The 25,007-nt window shown below is 40.0% G+C and overlaps 2 protein-coding genes across 2 annotated transcripts; both read left to right on the forward strand.

Moving 5' to 3' along the window:
* Nucleotides 1–3,462: 3,462 nt before the first annotated feature.
* LOC125765492 (uncharacterized) lies at nt 3,463–5,193 on the forward strand. The gene is made up of 2 exons (XM_049430697.1): nt 3,463–3,696; nt 3,762–5,193. Exons 1-2 carry the CDS (start codon nt 3,496–3,498, stop codon nt 3,996–3,998), a joined length of 438 nt encoding a protein of 145 aa, XP_049286654.1. The 5' UTR covers nt 3,463–3,495; the 3' UTR covers nt 3,999–5,193.
* A 7,597-nt stretch (nt 5,194–12,790) lies between these two features.
* Nucleotides 12,791–13,632, forward strand: LOC125765478 (cuticle protein 21-like). The gene is made up of 2 exons (XM_049430679.1): nt 12,791–12,925; nt 12,983–13,632. The coding sequence occupies exons 1-2, from the start codon at nt 12,914–12,916 to the stop codon at nt 13,541–13,543; spliced, it is 573 nt and encodes a 190-aa protein (XP_049286636.1). The 5' UTR covers nt 12,791–12,913; the 3' UTR covers nt 13,544–13,632.
* The last annotated feature ends 11,375 nt before the right edge of the window (nt 13,633–25,007 follow it).

Below are 25,007 nucleotides of genomic sequence, written 5' to 3' on the forward strand. Positions count from 1 at the left end.
CAGGTTTGACGACACCCACTTTAACATCGTCACATCTGGATATCCTGACCACAATCCTATAGGGTCAGTTTATTCGTTGAGATGGAGTGGATAAGACATCAATTGGACATTGCACGACATCTTCATGAAGATCGTGATTATCTTTACTTTCTGCGCCCATTTCAAGTGGTGGCAGGATATCCAATCAATTCGCGTCGAGTACTTGTGAAGTTCGTCACTATAATTCGTGCTATAGCTTACCTTGTATATCTCGCCAGTCTGATACACAAGATCTATTACGTACGCTATCATCCAGAGGATATTAACTATATCTCTTTCGTGTGCGGAGGTATCACGGTCCTAGTTGCCGTACTACTGCTGATGTTGATCTTCACCATCCACTACGATGCGTTTCGAGAATTGGGTGACTTTTTGAACGATCGTTCATTTGCACGAGATCATCCGCTTGCCGCCAAGATTCGAGAGCGCTGGTATCGCTGGAGTAACTGGTTAATTCTTGGACCTCAGTTAGGTATCATGTTCACCTTACTGCAGACATGGATATTACGACAGCACGTGCAAAAGCACACCATGTTGGTAATACGCGGAGAACCGATCGGAACCGAGTTTGATCATCTCATGTACATGAACTTTCTGTACTTCCCAACGGTGGGCTTCGTTCTCGGATGTTCAATCGTCCATGCAATGTTGGTGGGATTTATGGGCGAGATGGAACTGCTGGCCGTCTGTTTGGGGGAAGTTTTCAAAACGGTTGAAAACCAACTCATAACTAAGAACTCGATCAATGATCAAGCCCAATTTTGGTCCGCGCTACATGAGCAGCTAAGTATATGTGCAAAGCGTCACAGTGAAATTTTCACGTAATTATTTTTACACAGCTTATTATTACTGCAAAAATTTAGTGCCTAAGACACCTCATTACAGAATGCTACCGAAGCTACAACGAATGGCAAGCTTCGTATTTCTTCAGCATCATACCTTTTCGCTGGGACTCGTGGTGGTTGGTTGCTATATGACACTACGCGGATCGTTATTGCGTGAGAATATAGTCATATTTGAATATCCTATTTCGGTTGTATTGGAATACTTCATCTTCTGTATGTTGGTGGAGAAATTACAGGACATGGTAAGGAGCACTGTACCTTGCACAAATAATTAATTCCATATTTCATTCATTCCTTTTTTTGCGCTTAGAATCGTTCTATCGGAGATAAGCTTTATGGGGCTGAGTGGATGCTGCAGCTACGATATTCGCGCAAGTTTCATCGAGAATATCGTTCGGAGGCTCTTACGATCGGTTTGCTGATAATGCGCAGTCAACAAAGGATCAGATTCACTTTTGGTTCTATCAACGAAGTGTCAATGGAGAAATTCACCGAGTTTGTCAATTTGTCATATACGATTTTGATGTTTTTACTAAACATTAATTGATTTGCTTTCGTGGAATGTTATGTTTATTTGAAAGTTTACATGAATCTTCCACTAAACTATCAACCACGTTGCTCATCCATAAATGCTTGTTTTGCCATTGATGCTTTATGTGAAGTAGAAAACTTCACTACAATCTGCAGGTTTCATTTTATAGTGTTAGCCGAAGGTTTTTTCAAATTACTAGAAAACCATGTGATAGATCGCCATGTTAGAATAGGTGTCAAACACTAAGTTGTCTAATACAATATAAACTGTCTTATCCCGAGCAATATGATCACTAAATGCCTTTATAAATTAATAATAAATACACTTAACAGCACAACAACTAGCGGAAATTGTTAAACATTATTTTCAAGAAAATTAAAGCGTTTACCAGATTCAACACAATTTTAAAAAGATGAATCGTGGGCAGACTGCTGACCATGAGGATTATTCGTGCTTTGGTACTAATATTCAATGATACAGGATCTTAGGAAACCTCTGTAGGAAGAAATAAATCACATAAGCAGCCGAAAATCCAACGCCGCGGACTTTCATTAAAATTTTGTTCGATACCATGCTCACCAATTAAGCATATCTCCCATACATTCAAGGGGGCTGTTAAAGGACCATTTCCTTAAGAAGTTTTAGACGTAAATTGTTTACCATTCCATAACATTCAGTACATATTTGTTTGACATCAGGCGTTCACCTTATTTCCCCTTCTTTCCTTTTGTTATCGATCACCATTGCATATGACTACGATAAACTCTTGCTTACCTTAAAAGGAAAAAAAGATGAAAGGTTTAAACTAATATCGAACAGGAGAGAAAGTCATTGCCCTTCTGATCATAAACATCCAATTACAAAGCTATTCAAAGTTTCTTTCAACAACACATTCTGGTGCACATTCTGGATGCACAAAGCAGTTGAACTAACAAGGGTAAGAAAATTGTTATGCATTTTTCATATGGGTCTTGGAAAACGGTCATGTCTTCGGGAATACCCCTAAAATATAGTGACCTGAAACTTGTCCGTTTTTATTGCTTGTCTAATTTGAAGAACTAGAATTAACTAAAGAATTCAAATGATTAGGTTGATTACCGTTTCTATGTTATAGTCAATGATTCTGACCGATGCAATACGTCCTGAACCGAGCAATTTCCCATGTAATTTCTCATTAAGGTCGTCACATCTTGATATCCTGGCCACAATCCTATAGGGTCAGTTTATTCGTTGAGATGGAGTGGATAAGACATCAATTGGACATTGCACGACATCTTCATGAAGATCGTGATTATCTTTACTTTCTGCGCCCATTTCAAGTGGTGGCAGGATATCCAATTAATTCGCGTCGAGTACTTGTGAAGTTCGTCACTATACTTCGTGCTATAGCTTACCTTGTATATCTCGCCAGTCTGATACACAAGCTCTATTACGTACGCTATCATCCAGAGGATATTAACTATATCTCTTTCGTGTGCGGAGGTATCACGGTCCTAGTTGCCGTACTACTGCTGATGTTGATCTTCACCATCCACTACGATGCGTTTCGAGAATTGGGTGACTTTTTGAACGATCGTTCATTTGCACGAGATCATCCGCTTGCCGCCAAGATTCGGGAGCGCTGGTATCGCTGGAGTAACTGGTTAATTCTTGGACCTCAGTTAGGTATCCTGCTTATCCTGGTCCAGACATGGATTTCCCAGCAACACTTGAAAAAACACGCCATGTTGGTAATAAGCGGTGAGCCAACCGGAACCGAGTTTGATCAGTTCCTGTACGTAAACTGTCTGTACTTCCCAACGGTGGGTTTCTTTATGGCGTGTTCGATAGTCAATGCAATGTTGACGGGATTTATGGGTGAGATGGAACTACTGGCCGTCTGTTTGGGGGAAGTTTTCAAAACGGTTGAAAACCAACTCATCGCTCAAAAGGCGCTCCATGATCAAGCTCAGTTTTGGTCCATTCTACATGAGCAGCTAAGCAAATGCGCAAAGCGTCACAGTGAAATTTTCACGTAACTATTTTCAGTCGCAGTATCATCTGGTGGTACAATTTAATTGAGAAACATCTCCTTACAGAATGCTACCGAAGCTACAACGAATGGCAAGCTTCGTATTTCTTCAGCACCATACCTTTTCGCTGGGACTCGTGACGGCCGGCTGCTACGTGACACTACGCGGACCGGCATTGCGTGAGAATATAGTTCTGAGCGAATATCCTATTTCCGTTGTATTGGAATACTTCATTTTCTGTATGTTGGTGGAGAAATTACAGGACATGGTAAGGAGCCCTTTACCTTTCACAAACAATTAATTCTATATTTTATTCATTTCTGTTGCACTAAGAATCGTTCTATCGGAGATAAGCTTTATGGGACTGAGTGGATGCTGCAGCTACGATATTCGCGCAAGTTTCATCGAGAGTATCGTTCGGAGGCTCTTACGATCGGTTTGCTGATAATGCGCAGTCAACAAAGGATCCGATTCACTTTTGGTTCTATCAACGCAGTGTCGATGGAGAAATTCACCGAGTTTGTCTATTTGTCATACTCAGTAGTTATGTTTTTACTAAACATTAATTGATTTGCTTTCATATGCTGTTACTATTTTTCAACTAAAATTATCAATATTTTAATGGACTACTTATTCATGGCGATTTGTATATGAACTTGAATTGTGCAAAAAATGTGAAACACACTGTTTAATCGTTTGCTATGACATAGTCAGTAAAATGCTAGTTGTATGATATGCTAGTTTACTTATTTTTTCAATACCTCACATCTAAATCTTCGTTGCAAGTCAAAAACACGAATCATTGTTTAACCCATTATTAGTTAGGTTTTTATATTTATTTAAAAAAATTAAGCGTTTTTCTTTAAAACTAAATTATATTGAAATCATTTAGGCGTACTAATATACTAAAAATATTTTGAATAAATACCTAGCAATAGCTTAAAAGCAACATAGAGTAAAAGCAACTTTTTAACCCTTTCACGCTCAAGGGAAACATTTTTCCCATCTACAAAAATCGTTACCAATTGTTCAATTATTATTGTAACAAATTTTTTTTAACGAAATATGAAAATTAAATGCCTGTCAAAGGCGGTAAATGCCTTTCTGAACAAATAAATAAAGAAAAACTGTAAAATTTTATTGCGTCAAAAACACATACTACTTGTATTTTTTGCAACGTTCATTTGTGCTTCACAAGTGCACGTAATTGTTTCGTGGAAAACCATAAATATTTATGTACTTTACTTTTCTGGGAAATTTCATAATGTAATTTGTATTAGAAAACAAAACAAAAAATAACCGATATAAATAACCAAACTAGTAGTTTATTTATTTTTATGATCCATAAGGAAAATTTTTTCCTTTAAATTATTGAAAACTTACACATCCTGCTATGTTTTTCTGGAGATATTCTTCTATTCTACACCCTCAAAAGCTAAAATATTCTATTGTGTTGGCATTTTTAGTATTGGATAGCTTATGGTCCTGAAGGGGTAAAATCTTAAATAATTTATTAATGCATTTCAGTTCTTACTGCATCATTTTCTTACAGCGGCAAATTGTTAGCGATACACTGCATTCATTTATTCCACTCCATTCAGAATGCCAATGCGGTAACGTACGTGAGGTTGCGTGCATTTGTTTGCATCTTTTTGTTTTCTTCAGATTATTTTCCTTTCCTCGTAAGAACGGTTCACTTTGTGCATCATCTTAAGCACCAATGCCGGGTGTTTGTGGGTCAGTCGGCTAAAACATGCTTACTTTTCGCGTAACAGAATCGTTTCATTCTTTACAGTGCCACTAGTACGGTTAGGCATACATCGTCTTCCTCGTTCGTACTTTTGCGTTGGACAATAAATCATACTATTCAGGCTCCTTAACCAAAATTGCATCACGAAGAGAACCTGTAAATTGAGCCAACGGTTTGGTTTAATCAAGGTTAGTTAGATTTTTGGCAAGGAAGCTAATTTATGAACTGATGTGTATAATGTAAGAAAAAATTTGCATCAACATGAATATATTTCAAATTTGTATTTAATATGATATCAATAACAGAATAATTGAAACTACTATTAAAACCAAGATGGGTTTTGTAATGCATTAATGTTTCAATTCAACAACGTTAGAATGTTTCAATTTATGTTTCAATGTTTCATAGAATGTTTCAAAAAATGAATCATACACGAAAGTAGGAGTATTGAATCTGTTGCATCCTATGTTCGAATAAGTATAAATATTAGTTCAACCTGCAGTTCCAATAATTCTAAGAAGTGAAGTAATAAGCCAAAAAAATTGTCTTGTAACATCCTAGACGTTTTCCAACTAATTTTATAATTTTATAATACGTTTTTAGAATTTTTCTTATTGTAAATTATTCAACTTCAATAGCATAAATGTCTTAGGATAGAGACCGTTAGTACGTCGCTTGGATTATTGTGTATATTAAATATCAAATTCGTTGTGTTTAACTTAACAATTGTACCCAGTGTAAGTGGTTTAACATACTTGAGTGCAAGAGAGAATGAAACGCAATAATTCTGGTTGAAGACCATAAAATGAAACAGTAGTACGTTTTACATTCAAAGATATAGCGTAATTTGATGAGATGTACTCTCCATTAAGTTCTCGAATAGTATCTACATATAGCGAACATTACATTAGATGGCGAGCCATACCGAAGCAAGTTAATTATAAAAATGTGTAAATAAATTAAGATTTATTTCTGGTGTGTTTCAATGGGTAGCATCTTTAGCAGCAGTACTAAAAAGAGTCGAAAATTCGTTTGACAAAATATAAACTATCTGTACTGCCGAACCGTTGGTCAAAATTACTCACCAACTTCACCATTTCCTTCACTTATTCCCTTTTTCACCTGACCATCGAGACGTATGACCACGAACCACTGGTACAGGTCCACGGTCACGGCCAACGGTGAACCTCGAACGATGCTGGTCTCCAGTCAGTTAACGACCCGGTTGGAGTGGTGCATCCCGGGGGCAACGGGTGCGTATTTATGAAGACAAACACAACGATCTTGGGATGGGTCGTTTTGGTCATTTCGCCCGCAGGACCAACAAATGGCGTTCGCCCGAAGTGGTAGTGTCCGGTGCGGGAAGGGAGCGAGAACATAAAAATGTAATTAAAATGCTTCCATCCGCGAATCCGTGCGGCTCGCGTAACGGGTTCAACGCCATCATGTGAGGAAGAGCATCGTTTGACGCAACGTATGATATGACCACGCGGGATCGAGACGCTCGCCCGTGTGTGTGTGTGTGGCGGAGTATTTATGCGTTTTTGTTTCTTTTTCGCTTTTCAAACAAAAAACCACCTCACGCAGACGGAATCATACCAGTGGTTTCGGGCGTGGTGTCCTAAATTCCAGCTACAACGTCGTTTTGTTCCTTCCTTCGTTTTGTCGGGGGATTTTTTTTGTTTTGCTTTGGTTTTTTGCGGACCGGTGCACCCTCCAAAAAAGGCCGGAAGCTCCCTCGGGCCAGTTTTGAATGAATAAAAGAACGCTGGGAAGCGATTTTAAATTTAACTGTTTCGTATACATACCTATAGTGTGAAGGATCGTGTACGGGATTTTATTTTTTATTTATTTTTTTTGTCACAGAAAGTGATCCAGACAACTTGTAATATACCGTGCAAGACGTACCAGCGAGGCCAGTATCTTTCATACGCATGTGGTGCCATGATAAGACGAACTGCCCCGAAGCTCACCAGTATTTCCTTATGCTTAACCCTTGGTACAAACCAACCAGGGTGATGAATGGCAAGGAAAAGAAACCAGTTTGCAGTGGTGGGAAGGCTGGCGTCACACTGCTGCAGGACATCACTCTTGACCAGTTTTGGTTTTTGGGAAGCGAAGATGATTGGTAACCCACATGGGCGAGGATAGTTTTGTAAACAAGCGAAATAACAGGAAAACCAAATTATAAATCCAGCTGGTCGTGGAGTCCCGTGATGGGTTGCCGCCGTGAAACCGTAGAAGGATAATTACAGCCCCATTCGTGCGGGTACCAATTTGCGGTGATGCCGCTAGTGTTTTGTTTTATTTTTTTATTTTTTCTCATTGATTTTGTTTCACATTATGTTGCTGCCAAAAATTGTGATTTATTTCTGATTAATGTTCGGCGTGATGATTTGCATTGAAGCTACGATCTTCCGGGCGTTGATGAGAGTAACGTATCGTTTGTATTTGGCTTTGTAGAGACGGTTTCTCTTGATAGTGTTTTAAAACAATGGCAAGAGTTAACATCTGTTTAGGATGTTTCATGTTGCTAGCTAGATACAACATTGCGTAGCTTAAGTTCTTTCAAACAAATCGTACAGTTCTGTATTTAAAGTTAAAATTTCTTGTTTAAAAAAGTCTTTTCTTAGTCTATCAACAATTCTCTAGGACTCTTTTTGAGGACCAAAATTGTTTATTTCCGTTTTTTTTATTTTTAATGATAAGAATCTTTCTTCATTAAACTTCACTAACTTAATTAAAGTTGATTTTAAATATGACAAAATTAAATTGTTGGTGATAACTCAGAAGCTAATGTAAATATTAATTCAGTAATCGCACGGTGCCTTCAAGCAGACTAAGTCTGAAGTTTACATTTCTTTGTTCTTTGTTGTGGATTTCTTGCAGCACAATGCTATAGGCCGATGACACTCTGGAACACAATTTAAATTTGTGTTCCAGTGTATTCAGCTTGGTTAGCTAATGATCCTCGATTCATTTTCGTCATTAGCTCTCCATGAACTATCTTGTTTTTTTGCCAGCAGGTACAGCACGCACCTCTGTACGGATGCTAGCCGCCGAGAGCTGATGTTGACCCAAGCTAGTCGCCAGTTTATGTGGTTGTACTCACTAAGTACTCAGCAGCATCTTGGAGAATAAACCACACGTTAATATGGGTCAAAGGCTGCCTTCCTAGCATAAGAGTTGATTATCTTTTTTTTTTTAATTTGTAGTATATCATAGGTTGGGTATGAATATTTCATTTTTGCGAAATCATTTTCGTGTTTCCAAGTATTTTATACTTCATGTTCCTTAAACATATTTTGCACACGGAGCTGAATTATTTTGTTTTTATTATAATTTCATAAAAAGGAAACTAATCTAAATGTTTGCCCCATATACTATGATAAGGCCACACAGATCATGGGACATAAATCGATTATCATCCTATTACTTCCATCGTATGCACAATGCACCACGCGTCCGTTTTCGATGTTTTTTTGCTTGAGAAAGAAAGTCACATTCCCGTGCCGTTGTCCATGTCCCGGGGGTCGATGGAAGCAAATTTAGAGCTGTATGATAATAATAATTATTTATTTATTGCTCCTCCCAGATTCGGCGCACAGGCACCGACAAACGAACCGCAAGCATTCAAGTTTCGGCATTTTCACGACACTGCACCAGAGCGGCTCAAACTTCGGCGTTTTTATGGTGACCGAACATGCAAATGAAGCGACCGATCATAAATATCGTAAAAATGTTCGTTCAAAAATGAACGCCAGTAAGCCAGTGAAGGATACGGAAAGGTTGCAGAACATGTGATATGGGAATTTTAAAAAGCGGCTGATGAAATTAACGGTGTCCATCAGCATGTCACACATGTGTGGAGATGCTTGTCTGCCATTCGACCCTATTGATCCTACTGTAGGTTGCATGTAACGATTTAAATTTCCGACAATAAAACACTCAATGCCGCAATATGCAAAATATATCCAGCCGGCCTTGGCCTTCGTCATCCCGTTAGGCGTCAACCTCGACTTCGAATCATTATCACGCGTGTGCACGTTCATCTATTTGCATACTTTTCTGCGCTCGTGAGGAGGCGTTATGAAAAATTGGTGAAAAATTGCGTCCATTGCAGGTAAACAATAATGTTCAAAAAACGTGTCCACGTAGAAGAAACTCCCTTAAACAAATCGCTCTGAACAGAGTGGAAATAAAAAATAACCTGGAAGAAGCTCAACCCGGCGCACATCTGTCCGGTCCCGAATGTATTTACCGTAACAAAGGGATGACAAATTCTGTTCGCATATTTACACAACGAAACAGCACATTCATTCAAACGATTTTACTGGTCGTGTTTGGATGCATTTGGTATAACTTCTCTCCCAGTCAAGGGCATACAGACGGGGAGTACACAAGCAAATATTATTCGTACGTTTCGTTACGCATCCTTCAAACGGTTCTTCAATGCGTTCTTTAAGATTGCCAGTAAAGAACCAATCCGTAAAAAATGTAATGTCAACCATGTTTTTGAGGACATTTTTAAGCACTCAATTATCGCACAGCAAGCCACCAGCAGGAACGCTGGACAATGCGAATAAATCTCAATGTAAGTGTTTGCTTCACACCATTTTGGTGCCTACAGTGGGTGCATATTAACATTCAATATTTACAACTTTTGTTCGGCGTTAATGATTTCATTTTATTTGTTATTTCTTTGTAAAATCATGCCTCATTGCATCATAACAGTATCATTGTTCTTGGAATGAATGAATTTTACTTATTTTTGAAAGAAGATTAATAAAAAATTGTTTTGCTTTACGACTATTAGAAAGAAAGAGTAAAACCTTCGATCTGATGTTGATCTTTTTAATTCTTGTTTTATTTTTTACTAATTTTCATATTAAAATTTCAGTCCCATGGCATTACTTTACACACTCCATTCAAATACTTCCAAATCAAACAAACTCTTCAAAACCGCTATGTAAAGACACGAACAACTGAAAGACTTCAGCGGTAGTGTCAGCGAGAAGCGCAAAAAAGCTGTCAAAATCATGCCGTCTTAAATTAAGTCATCTCTTATTTCGTCCCCCCAAACCCAATCATCTCTGCCACATCAAACGGTTCGACAAACCAACCATTATAAGTAACGCCATTCTTTGCCGGGCCGTGAATGCTTACCGTTAATGATTTTGTTGCTTTAGGTAATGCATCATTTTCGGAACTGGTTCAGCCCAACAGCAGCGTCAAAGCGAATACTTACAGTTCCATCTCCAAAAGTTCTGCAAAGTAATTTTTAGCGAGATGTAAGAATCATCTTTATCGTAACCCGTTTTCATTGTTCCACCATGACGTACGCACAGGTTTTTGCCCCAAAAACCAGAAAACACAGCTTCAACCACAAGCAATGCGAGTTAGCTCGATGATTCCCCAAAATAAAAAAAAATAACAAGGGAAAGAACTAAAACAAGTTCTTCTTTCCGTACCAGACGGCAGCCTATTTTGTTGGCCAAAAATCTACCGCACTCGTCATCTGCTCGCGTCATAAAAATTAAGGTCAACGATGTTTGGCGAGTCAAACAAAACCACGGATCTAGGACTTCCTCCCGAGTCTTGCACACCCATGAACGACGCCCATCGGCTAATCATCGTTCAGCTTGATTCCCTCCCGAAAGAAAGAACCATTTCCCAATTTGATGCAAGTTCGGTCTGTGAGTAGTTTTCTTTTCTCATAGTTTGACTCTTTTGTCAAACACACCTCCTTTCCTGATTCGATTCCCACCGACGGGTGAAGTTCCAACCAATGGAATGGGACACGTGGCAGGTGGAAGGGAAAAGCCAAACCTTTACCGGAACTGGGTAAACTAACGATCACGAGCTTGAATCGCTGGTTTATTGCTTCATTTCGTAAGTCAACGGAAGACGAAGGTGTTATCGTTTCCTGCTGCGTCTTACGTCGTGAACTCGGCAGAGGAAAGTGAATCGCGCTGTGGCCAAAAGTAGGTCAAACCATGCGAACGGAGTTTTGATATTTTTAGAACTTTTATTTAACGTTTCCAAACGTTTGTGTGTGTGTGTGAGAAACTTGTTAATGTATTCTATGTTTGATTTACCTACAATATCAACCGATCCTATACACTATGCTTACAATGATTGTGATGCATCTCTAAGAAGCCACTATGTCTACATCGACTACAAGTCATGGTACACCACGGAATCGATCAGACACTGCAGACACTTTCTGCCCTGAAGCATCTTCATTGAACAACTGGCTTAGTAACAGGCATCTAGTGCGTCATCGCACCATGATTACGATCATTGCGTACGGTATCATGTTTCAATGTCCATCGTCGGACCAACATTAGGCCAATTGCCCTCTTCCCCGCTTTTTTTTTGCTACGTGCGGCAGTTCGTTTGAAGCTATTGAGGGGTACTTGTTGTTGTTATTGGTACTTTTTTTTGGGTCTCAAAATTACGGAGCCAGTTTTCAGGTGGTTGGCTTACTTTTTGCTTTCTTTTCGTACCGCCATTTCACGCCACATACCCTTACAAACAAGTAAGCGAGTGCTCGGTACACCCGCTTGGCCGATGTCTCTAATGAGACGAAGTGGTTCGAGCTAGCCAGGCAGGAACGCGATCGAGTAGACAATCAAGGTGGTGTTGGTCGATGGAAATTGAAATCTAGTTCATTCATAAATCACTGGCCGTGCGGGCCGGAAGCGGTCAACGCTGGGAAACCTGGCCAAAATTGGTGGTTCGATATTTTTGACACTTTGGTCCGGTTGGGAACGATGCGGAAGGGAGTTTATTTATGGATTCGATCGAATTGATTTAACGAAAATTGGGTTAACGTTCTGCTCGATGCATTTTATGGACAAACGTGCGGGGTAACTGTCTGCGAGTCGCATTTCACCAAGCAAACGATAGTTTTACTTCAATTTTCACCAAATTGAGTTGTTTTTCTAACTGTTAGTTGAAATATTTGATAGACGTTAAATTTAAATTAAAAATTGTTTCAATATTCAAATATCCTTCAATTATATCATTATGAAATTTTATGTTTTGAAAAGTTTAAAAAATAATTATAAATAATAAATTTTATTAAAGATTTGCACGCCTTTATCCAACAAATAACTTTATTTTTATTTTTCTTACCGTTTTAAATAAAATCATGTAAAAAATGGAAAACATTACGAGTAAAGATGGTAGTTGGGAAATAAAAATATATTATATAAAAAAATTTTGTTAATATGAACAATGATTTTGAATTCTAAAAAAATTGTACTTCTCTTCAAATTATATTTTTACAAAAATAACCTTGAAGATAACGCGGCCACACATTTCAACTACAATATAACGCTTTTATCGAGCACATTACCACATCGTTTTTCTCTCGTAATCAGACACCAAGACCTTAACCACAAGGAAACCGACATGTATTTCATGCAACTGAACATCAAATGTGAACATTGTAATCAATTAGTGCATGAAGATCAACTGGATGAAATGTGATAGTGTTGCCCAGCCTACAGCACATGGATAGTTCACCTTAAGTGTGATGTTTCACGGGTAGACAACCTCAACTTGTGGTACAATTCCGACTATTAGAACGACTATAAAACGGCCAAGCTTCTACCACAACAGACATCATTGGGTAGTCGAGTGTTCTACGAGTAACACAAGTTAATCTGTTACTACAGTTGCTACTTCTTATCAGCGCCGTTTGTATCCTGCTTCAACTAACTCCAAAATGGCTTCAAAGGTAAAACATGAGTTATTTTTTCTCGGTAGATTTTAACATTGTACATTTTGTTCAAAGATCTCGCTCATCGCATTTGCTCTGCTGCTGGTGAATGCTAATGCACAGCAGTACGGACAGCAGCTGGGTCGTCGATCACAAGAACGTTTGAACCAACTCCGATCCTATGACGATGGTGTACGATCCTCTCGCAACTATAATGATCAGTACAACGAGCAACGGTATTCGGGCCGCAACCAGGACCAGGATCTGCAGGATCGCCGTGAATCCGACTACGATCGCGATGACTACAGCTATGGATACGCTGTGCGCGATGAGCTTTCGGGAGACATCAAGAGCCAGCAGGAAGTGCGCAACGGCGATAGGGTACGAGGCCAGTACCGCACATTGGAATCGGACGGCACGGAACGTATCGTCGACTATACGGCGGACGATGTACGCGGATTCAACGCAGTCGTACGTCATCAGCCATCGGTTGGATCGAGAGCACAGCTCGTCCACACCCTGCAGCCAGCCGTCCTGCTTAGACAGCCGACCGTCGGACAGCTGGTTTCGGGCAACCATCGTCCCGCTCTGCTCACCACTCCTCAGCAAACTTCCACCGTTCTGCTGCGCAACTGATTTCCTCCCGCTCTGATCATGGATACGGTGTGTACCCACACGAAGAATGCCGATAATGTTAATTCAATAAAATGCCTTCCCCAAACGTAGCGCGTTGATTTGTTGATCATTACGATTGTCGGATTCTGCAGCTCATGGAAAGAAAGGGAGAGAGAGTACGCATGAGGGGAAAAAATCGAAATAACAAAACCAAGAGCCAAGTTTTTTACGGGGAGCTATGACAGAAGTATGGCAGCTATCAGCTCCACAATCAATCTACCGCATCCGGGACAGTCTGTCCGGGTGCATCCGGCGCAACACGGGTGAATTATGGACCCGGACGATTGAAGCAACTGAAGGCCCGTCGACTCATTCCATCTCATTGCTGTCAAATTAACGAGCCTCTGCGGTACGTTCGAGTCCGTCCGCACCGCAAGACGGCCACGTTTTCTTCGTGCTCACAGTAGATGGCAATACTTTAAACCCGCTAAATCTCAACCCCAACCTAATCTAACCGGTCTCGTATCCCCTTTTGCATCCCGTGACGCGGCAAAAGCGCAACGGAAGATGATCATGACGGGTGACGCTGAAACGCTGCTTTAACGACCATCATCAGCGAATGCTGCGGGTGACTTAAACGCTGGGAACGAGCGCAAGTGACGAACGCTGCGAATCGCAATCGCGCATAGCAAAAGGGTGGCAAAGCGAGCAGGCCCGGCATACATTGGTGATGGTGTCTGTGAAATTCTGCACCACGCTCTTCATTTACCAGCACCCTATTGCCCCATTGCATTGTATGGCCTTCACAAATGGGTGAAACACCCGGTAGGGAACAATTTATTAATCGGTCTTCCCTGGTCGGCAGGTTTTTTTTTGCGGGAAGGCTTGTGCGACCTCGGGGACGGGAATTATTCTGACCTGAAACCTGGCGGTCCCAAAGTATGATAAGCGGGAACACACCACCATCGGGCAGGCAGCGGAAAAGCTCGGAAACAAAACAGAAAAGAATGCACCAGCCAGTGGCAAGCGGAGCTGACGGCTGAAAAGTGGGCTGAAACGAAAACAAAACTTTTCATTTCTCTCAACATAGAGGCTGTCGGGTAATAGTAGTAATAGTGGGTGAAAAAGAAGGACAGAAACCTGACCCGGAGAAGAAAGAAAAAAAATCCCACCTTCCGCCCATATCGGGGTGAGGCAGCCACCTCGTTGGCACTTCCGTTGGCACAGTTTTCAGCAGATTAGCTAATTAATTCAAATCTCCACGAATGAGGCTTTGAGTGAGGATGAGTAATTAAATCGGTGCGTGTGAGGACGCACCGTATGGGAGCCGCCAATGGGGAAGACAGTGCGGACTGTCTTTACTATTCCTTCGTGCTTGTGCGTCTCGTTCGGGTAGCATATGGATATTTGGTGTTGTTGTGACTTCCTTCCACTGCTACCAAGGGAGAAATGAAACGCCTCAAGCCACCGAGGCCAACTCATTTCCTTCATGCCCTCGCGGTAATTCGAAAAGCATGGGTTTGGAGCAGCAAACAACAAAAAATCACTCCACCGAGCCACAGTGTGTTCCCGGTGTGTTGCTATTGTGAGGAGTATGGAGCGGGAAAACAGGTTGGTCAGTAGGGCTTGCCCCGGGCTTTGATAGTCATTGGCGATGCAAAACAGTCTGTGGGAGCTAGATGTTTGGTGTTATCGGTGCGATAGTCCATAAAAAGTCACCATTTGAGCTAAATAAGTCGGTTGAATTATTTATAATTATTTCCATGTTTAGTGATGTTTCAAGAATAAGGTGTTTTTTTATTCAAGTAGTGTTTAAGAAAAGCATTCGTGCACATCTCCCCTACGAAATAATTGAGAAGGAAGAAAATAAATTAATTTGTGGATAACACATTCGTTAGCATCAATATATAATTAATGTTCAGTCACAAGAGAAACCATATCGTAGAATAGTTTAATAATATTTTTTAAAACAAATTTAAAAAAAAAATAGATACAAAAAAATCAAATAAAGTCTTAATAAAATAATACCACATTAATACATCTACCAGTATGTCTGCTTAACCTTTGTCGTTCTAAGGCTATCTTGCCTGTGCCTTTAAACAATCAAATCAGATTTTAAAAACGCTGAACAGTGCTTGTTATTGATAAATGCTTAAGGACTAAATTTTTTGACTGACTAAACTTGATATTAATCGTAAACAATTATAAAACGATTGATTTAATTTTGAAAAGTTAATTGAGAAGAATGTTAATGGTGAAAGGGTTTTCTTGCCTACATTAAATCAAAATGTAACAATTTTAATAACATTTGAAGATCTACAAAGCAGAAAAGCATTATTTTATTCTTGTATCACTGTTATAAGCAAGAAAATGTTTCATTAAACTTGGTGTGATAATGTCTGCAAAACCATAACATTTCTTGGCCCATTCTAACTTTGATCTAATATAATTTGTTATGCCACTGCCACTAAACAGAAAGTTTCGTCCCTTTCAAGAATGTTCAAGCCTGCAATTCCCGTTTCAGCAAACGATGTATCATTATGCATTAATTAAGGTTATACAGTCAACAGGACGGATCTTCCTCTAGCTCCCAAAGGAAAAGCGTATCAGCAAACATTAAAAAGCATAAAATGATACGGGGCTTTTTTTTACATCATTCTCAGCGAAGGCACAACATAACGCCAAAAGAAAATAGTGAACATTCCACATTTGCTGTATCGAGCGTTTTTTTTTATCGAACACCATAAAGAGACCAAATCCTGCATGAAAACAAACTACGTGCAACGAGAAATTAATAACAAAAATAATAATAAACTTGCCGTACCAGAAGCAAATCAGGAGCAAATAAAGAAACACTGGAACGGGTTTGATTTTTTTTATTTTCACCCATTTTTTTATACCATCAGCCGGTCAGTGGTTTGAAGAATTCCAGATTCGTAGATGGTGATCGGATTGCACAGCAACTGTCAAGCTATCCGTCCATCCGGGACCAATGTTGCATTCAAGAGTCAAGCGGTTGTGACCGCAACACATTCTGCCTTCTTTCATTCGCCTTAAAACCTTGTGTGGCTACCGGGCGACTAAGCGCACTATTAGGATAAGGTAGAAAATAAAACCATAGATCAGTGGTAGTTTGGCTTTGGTCGGACCAGATCCGCTCGGGAAGTAGGCCACTCGGCTTGGAACGGGTTCGGCGCGACCGGTATGACATTTGCCAGACAAATAGTCTACGTATACACATTCACACTCACACACACTACCAGCGTGAAACACAACCAAACGACTGGTGTACAATTTGGATTCAATAAAAACCAAATCCATTTCGCCGACTTTTGGAACGTTCCTCGCCTACCGTCTGCAGGGCGACGTTGAACTCTTTCGTTTTTTTTTCGTTCACCGTCAGCGCACTAAAAGTTCTCGCGTAGTTTAGTGTTCGGTATTTTTTTTGCTGTTTTATTTTGCCCTTTTATAAAGCGAATGGGAACCGTGCCGGTACAATAGAAGGTCACGATCGATTTTTGCTGAATGTTTGCTTTGCGTACGCGCTTCCTTCTCCCGGCGCCCGATCATCACTTTCTTCGCGGGCCATGCCAAGGCCAAGGTTTTGCTACCGTGTGTTTTTTTGTTGTTGTTGTTTTCGGCCACTCGCTCACGGTGGCTTTCCGGCTTTACTCTTTTCACCCGTCTCCACAGGAAAGAGCCGTGCGCTGTTTTCACTGAATCATTTTCGATTTCATCAGCCCCGCTTTCCGGCTACGAGCGAAGGTAAGCAGGAACGAAGGTTAGTAAAAATAATGTACACGCACAGAGAAACAAAAAAATGCACACACACACACAACAACACCGTTCAAGCAAAGAACAACGAAGATGATGAAGGGTTAGCTGTCTGGCATCCAGTTGCGTCTTCATTAGCCGGAAAAGGTAAAGTGACCACAGTGTGGCCCGAAAGTGGTGAGTAAGACATGCGTTGGCGGTGACCTAGATTTGCGAACATGGAACGAACCGACCGAACAATGTGACTCGGTGGGATGAAGACGATTGCTACCTTGCAAAAAAAAACAAAAAGTATCATTAAAGAACGCTAACTCACTGCCAAAGGAAAATGAATGGTCAAATAATTAGAAAAAAAATGTTTTCGTTCTCAACAAATCACACACCCAGTTTACTACATCATCCTTAACCTGCAGCAATTATTAAGAGAAAAGGTGCAAAAAATCACGTTTCTATAAACAAAGAATTATCTGCAAAACATTGAAAGTCTTTCGGATATCTTTCAAACCAGATGAGTAACGTTCTCACACGAACATGTAACACAAAAAAAAACAAGCATCTTTTACGATCTTCCCACGATCAAGGAACGCACTTGTGTTGTGTTTTTATTTTAACATACAGAAACCTCACTCCAGCTGACAATAAAAAACCAAAAAAAACCGCACCACTTCTGCATTCTATTACGCAGCACTTTCTCCCGTGAGATTGCAAATTGTGCTGGTAGGCAAGTAAATCAGGATCGGGTAGAAGGCAGGAGAAAAAAACACCTTCATTCTCATCGCCACGGAAGCGTACGCATAATTCCTCCTCTAACCTACGTTCGAATCGAAGCGAAACGAACACGGGTATGTAGTTTTTGTTTTTGTGTTGCTCCAAAAATTGACAAAATTGTCTACCACAAGTCTTCTACTCTCGTACCATGCTTTCTAGGCTCTTAATGGTTGTGGCTTGGTTGTGTGCAACTGGAACGGAACCTTGCGACAAAACAAACACACCCATTAACCATTTGCCAGAATGTCCACCGACGGTAATATTCATAAAATAAAATTGAAAAATAAATGTTTTTTGGGTCGGATGGACGGTGCCGGAACCTGTAATTAACCATTTCCAAAAGTCCGTAGTATCTTGCATGCTCAAGTGAAATGATGGTGCATTAAAGTCTTTTGCTAATATCAAACCCGAACGACAATTTCAACTGGGAAACGACAGTCGGGATGACAACAAATATCGTCAAGCTGAAGAGATTCAACCGTACAGGAAGGTAAATATTCAACCATAGAAACACACACAAAACACTCAGAGACACATACGTGCAGCCGTATAAACGAACAAACTATCATTAACCTCAATATCACACCGCACGGTGACACAAAATCCAAACGCAAGAAGCATTCTCAGCCATGCGCGCGTGCTAAAAGCGGTTTAGTGGTTACGGAAAGTGTGGAGTGACGGCAAATGGAACGGGGGGACCTTCTCCGCTTAAGGACAGCCATGGTGGAAGTTGTGCCACGCAGAAGGAAGTGAGTAGTAGTTTTCAATTCGTCATCGCTCGTCGTCGCTGTCACCACGTCACGGAGCGACTGTCGGAGCTATCGTGATCGTGGCTTTTAAGAATTCCGCAAATGGAATCTTCTGCGGAGATGTGAAGTTAAAAGGTATGCAACCGGTGGTTTTGCTTTCTTTTGGTGTACAGCGATAGTGCGACTGCTTTCATTATCATCATTGGCACCTTAATTGTTGCACCAGTGTAATCATTGACAAGCTGACTGATCATGCTAAATGGGTTAGATCAAGCATGAGCAACTTGAGGCAAGTGGTTTTATGCGGCCCGCAAAAATGGTTTCAAAATGTCATGCCAATCTTTATTTCAAATATTATTAGCACTTAAAATTGTAAAACATGCCCGGGAAAGTACCCGGGAAGAAATTGAAATGAAGGTTAAATAATTAAGGGATCATTTGTTGCCAAATTGTATGTACCAACTGTCAGTGTTTGTTACAAGAAAAAATAAATTTATTTGTTTCATGTTTATTTATTTCACATTCTTCAAAATATTAGCATCCGGATATTGTTTTCAAGCTCTATCAACAAGATATTTTTTCCGAATTTTTTCCAAATATAAGGATAGATTTTGAATTCAGGACCCTTCAGCCTAAGCTCGAATTCCCACAACAAATGTTAGTGAAATATTTTTATAAACCAGAACCTTAAAAATATGTTTCGAAATCCCAATGTAATGCAATTTTTGCATACTGTAAAATATTTTCTGTCAACAATATTTAATTTTTATCGTCAAATTTACAATTTTATTAAATAAATTCAGATTGTGCTACAACACTCTAAACTAACCCAAAAAAAGTGTTCTAATTCGAAATTTATTTTTTCAAGAATCCAGCAGTGCATCGAGTCCGAAAGAGACCAAATAAAAGGAACTTTACTACAATAATTATTATATCAATGCATCCTGCAATGCAGCTCGCCAACACCTTTTTTAATTTTTAAAGTGGCCCGAAGCTCCAAAAAGTTGCTCATCTTTTTGGGACCAAAAAGATCTTTTTCTGGGAAAAAGTTGGGACCAAGTTGCCCCTGGGTCCCTGGGATGAATTAAGTATTTTTCACCGATGTAGTTCAATTTACATATTTTAAGAATAGTAATCGTGAAGTCCCTAACAGATATTCAAAGTTGATAGATAAAGGTTAAGTAATTGTTTTAGTTTAGTTTATCGATTTAGTTTTATTTTATTTTGTTTGCTATACTATGAGCAAACAAAGCTCTCCTGCACATTCCATCACCTACCCCATCCAGCAAGATCACTATAAAATATTACCCATCGCCTGCTAATCATTATTTAAACGCTTCCATTAAAACCTAACCTCCACACAGTACGCTATTGTTTGCGCAAAAAAGTTCATTCACTCGGACACAACAAAGATGGGGGAGTACTGTAAGGCGCACCGTTTTGTTCGGCATGCAAAGTGATTGTAACTGTAAATTTGTAACGATGGCATCATGCGTGGTCGATTGCCAAAATACAGTGAAAAACGCACCTCGCCATACGAGTGGCATGTTTCGAGCAGGAAAGGATGGAAGAACCACTAGAAGGGGAATGAAACAATTCAAAACACACAAATGCTGATTGATCCAGCTGACTCTGGGTGACTGTGACACGGTTCTTGGTGGGGTGATGTCACGCATGGCCAATCCTTCGCCGTACTCGCGCGTTCTTGATCACTGTGCGAGATGCCTCTTGCGGGCCAATCTTTAAGTATGGGTCGTTACCCGTCGCATTCCCCATCTGCAACTCGTGCGTAAAATGGCGATCCGGTCGATCGTTCGATGGATCGAATGGATATGGCTAGTGTCGGTATTATGGTAATATTGTGGAAATAAATGAGGGCAAACCTCCATCACTAGGACTTATCTTGGCTAACGGGACCGTGCAGCTGTGATGGCATTCTAATGGAATTCCTGCGTATTCTGTTTGTTAGGGAGCTTCAAAATTATATTCAAATCACCCGCTTGAAGATGTATCGAAAAGTTGAGAAAAATAAACAATAGCTTACAGCATCTACATGCTTGATGTATTTACTGAGGTATTATCCAAAAAACCTCTATTTACCGAAGTTTAAAAGAATCCTTTCCAACAAAGGACACTCCTGGAGAGCGTCAATATTTACCCAATATTACACTATAATCAATTTTGCCAATCTTTCTAGCACAACCGTCACACAAACGATTTTAAAATAACAACAACCCAACAAAACAAAATCAAACCTCACTGCACAACGGAATGCGTGTCCTTTTTTTGTGGCTTTTCCACCGACGGAAAGCTCATTCGAACCTTTCATTGCAAATATACAATAAAAAGTGACAAATAGCACGCATATAGCCCACCCAAAACAACCCAAGCACGGACGGAAACGTTTCAACTGGAATTGAGCAATAACTCTCCTGCAATCGTGTTGCAGAAGCTCATGCAAAAGCAAGCCACAGCATGATGGCGACCATTCAAAACACCCGCGTCGCTGTTTTATGTCCGAACACATTCCTACCCGACCGGCGGGTGATCAATGCATTTCCCGGACGGCAAACAATCACCACAGGTTACACCCAGCAGGTGCAGGTGAAGTAGCGCAAGTGCCATGCCGTAGCAAAATGCTAGCCAATTGCCCATTGGCACCTTATTTTCCTTCCTATTGCTGGCTGAATCGTACAAACAAAAAAAACAAACCACACACCGAGCTGCTTGTACCGAGGCCAACGGGACGGGTATGGTGGTAGGCAGCAGCGTTAGTAAAAGCCACCGGCACACTGCAGGGATGCCACACGGTGCGATTGAAAATATTTATCAACACTTGCACACATCCCGCACGGAAGCTCCTGTTTTGGGTACTTCCATTTCTGCTTCTCGTTCCCTTTTTGCGGCATATCCTTCGGCACAATTAGTGTACGATCAGGTCGGAATCTTGAGATCCGACTCAGGTTTGCACCGTAGTTCGTGAGGTGAGGTGCATTTGCTTGGGCATTACGTGAATATAGCCCGGGCGGAACGGATCGTGTATTTGGTGGAAATGAAGATTCCAAACGGACACGACAACGGGGCTCCGATACTGGCGTTCGGATAAAGCATAAAAGCCTGCAGATGGGTCGGGTGGTACTTGCCGAAGTCCCGAAACCATCGACCAAGGGTCAAAACCGTAGTTCAGGTCGACTGCGTGGTAGGGCGCGGCTACACGCTGACCTACTTGGGTTCTACTTTTGGTTCGCTTTCCGTCGGATTCGTCGATCGTCGTAGCAGCGATCAATAAATTATGCTCAAACACTCAAGACAAGCTCGAACGATTGTGAGCCGTGTGACCCCGCTGGCAAAGGGCGTGGGATTCCGGGACGTCTGCTTAGCTATGCAATCGATATTGAATATTTTGCCAAAACATTACCTACTTCGTGAAACTGATAGACAAAGTGGTGGGAATACATTACTAATCAGATGATTAATTATTCAAAATATGAGCTATTCAATGCATTTTAATACAATGTTTGGAACAACAACAGTTGAAAGATCTTATTTCAGAGTAGATTATATTCATGTTCATCTATTATTATTCATGTTCAAACGCCGTTTTCCGAATACAATGTTTTGCTAATCGATATACGGAATTTCTGCTAAACTTGTAATTGATTTGAAATTTCCATCAGATATTTTTTACATGATATACTTGTACGTCACGATAGCTATTATATTGAAATTGCATTCTGTTTTTTTTTATCAGAAACATTCTAACCTATTTTCAGTAAAAAAAACATTAATTTAAAAATTTCCCATTATGTCATAAACTGAAATTATTTTACTATTTTTTTATTTTAGACTCTGAGAGTACATTTCCTATAAAGGCATTTTTAAACAATCTGTTATAAAAATGTAAATTTTAATTAACATTTAATTTTAATTATAAATAAATAAATTAATTTCATTCAATTTTTTGAATTATGTATCGATTTATACCATTTCATTTGTGCCATGGCGGCCATAATACCTCATTTTGGATTATATTTTCTTTGGCTTTACAATGTCCAATTTGACTGGAAATTCTCAACATTGATAATGGCAACAGGTTTTCTACACTTTTTTCTGTAAATTTTTTCGAGTTTTCCTGCTTAAAGTGCTTCGAGTGTTTCCTGATTAAATTTCCAAGGGTTTTCAGTAGATTTCTATTCTATTTTCTACGTCGTCAGTAGGACAAACACTTATTACGGTGAAAAGCTTATTGATTTTCACCTGATTTTTTTATCCTGATCGACTATCCTACGGACTATCCGTGAAGCTTTCACAGCAAATGGGAAATTGGAGTTAAGTTAACAAATTTACTCTATCTAATAGATTTACAATGTTTTTTCTTCTTTGTGACCCTGCAACCCCACACAAGCTGGATTGTGTGAACTTTGGGGAACTGCACACCGATATTTCTTTCACCGAACCGTGAAAAGCCATATATCTAGTACAAAACAAACAATCATTTTGTCTCATTTTAATTTGTGTTAAGTCTATTTCAAATACATTGAACTGAAATTTAAATGCAACCTCCTTTGAAAGTATTTAAACAACTGAGTGTACGAATTTGTAGAGAAATAAAGATAATAATTAAAATAGCACGATAACTCATCAGTAACTCACAAGTCCACAAAGAGTGAGAACAAAAACAGAATATCTGAAATCTTTCAATAATTTTAGTTGAGCATAAACATTTTTATAATTAAATAATTCATATACGGCACGAACGGTTTAATCCTTTCAATCCGTGTACCATCAACACGTTCAATGACACTTACCACAGCAACACAGAGGCGCCGAAATAGAAATCGACAAAGAACGTTGAACTTCCCATCGGATGCACACGGACTAGCGCCATAATTGGTGCAATATCCGCGTCGAACTGCAACACAATTCTGAACAAATCGCACTGGCCGTGTGTAGGCGTACAATTAATACCATTAGCAGGTTTGTTGCATAATCCGTTCAGCAGCTCCGTAGACCACGCAAACCGCACTCAAGTATAACAACCGATTGACCCTCGCGGGCTGGCAAAGAACGGTGCAGTTACGATGAGGCAGTGCATTGTACGCAAGGAAAAGCCTTCCTGCTCAAGGATTTTAAACCACGCTGCCAATAATGGTCTAGCTAATAAGTGTCCAAAGCAGCATAACAGGTTAGTGACCTGTTACGAATATGCGTTATGTTGTCATTTTCAAACACTGTTAACAACCATCTTAATGAATGATTAATAGGTAAGAAAAATACATATAATTGTAAGAAATGATTGAAACAAAACATGATAAGGATAAGCAAATTAGCTAGTTCACTTATGCTTCTTTTAGAGTAAATAATATTGTTTATCATAACAACGAACAGCAAACAAGTATATTAAATAACAATACTCATTTATTACATCTTTAGCTCATTCCAGGTAATTGAACGTTCAATCGTGCAAATCAGTAATAATACCGAAATATGCTCCCTCTTGTAAAGTCGACTTGTTCACACCGTCACAAATGTTTCGTATGCATTTCGTAAAACTGCACCACAAACAAAGGACACACCCGTGGTTTGGGCCAGTGATTTAGCCATCGACGATGGCATCGCGCCATGTTTACACACGCAATCTGGGGAAGTGGTGAACTAAAAAAAACCTCGCTAAATCGTGTGGCTGTTTGGTCGCGCCTCAACACCGAATCGAATCTCTTAATTCCATTTCACGCTCAATCGATTCCGAATGGAACGTGGCAAGTGTCCTGCAATTGACTCACAGTAGCATGACAAACGTCGATGGCTGATTTTTTTTGGGTGGTAGGTGGAAGGTGCTGTAAGGTGTGGGGACAAATTTTACGCAAAATGCAAAAAAAAAATAATAATTTTACCAATCGCTTCAACCGTAACTAAGCTACCCAAAGCGCCATCGCAGACGAGATTGATTGATTACGGCTGGGGCGGGCTGGACCAGTGAACAGTGTTTTGATTTTTTGCCACAAATAATCAGCATATTTATTATCCCTTTTCTGTATCGCGCTCGTGTCGATCAGTGATTGGTGATCGGCTTACGATGTTCCAGAATAATCGACAACGAACGTATCAGGGAGCGTACGAGATGAGGCGAACTACTAACCGATGAAAGAAACTACGGTTTGTCAAACATTCTCCACACCTGCTCGGCGATGTTC

Source organism: Anopheles funestus, chromosome 2RL (genome assembly GCF_943734845.2).
Source record: "Anopheles funestus chromosome 2RL, idAnoFuneDA-416_04, whole genome shotgun sequence".
Classification (NCBI taxonomy): domain Eukaryota; kingdom Metazoa; phylum Arthropoda; class Insecta; order Diptera; family Culicidae; genus Anopheles; species Anopheles funestus.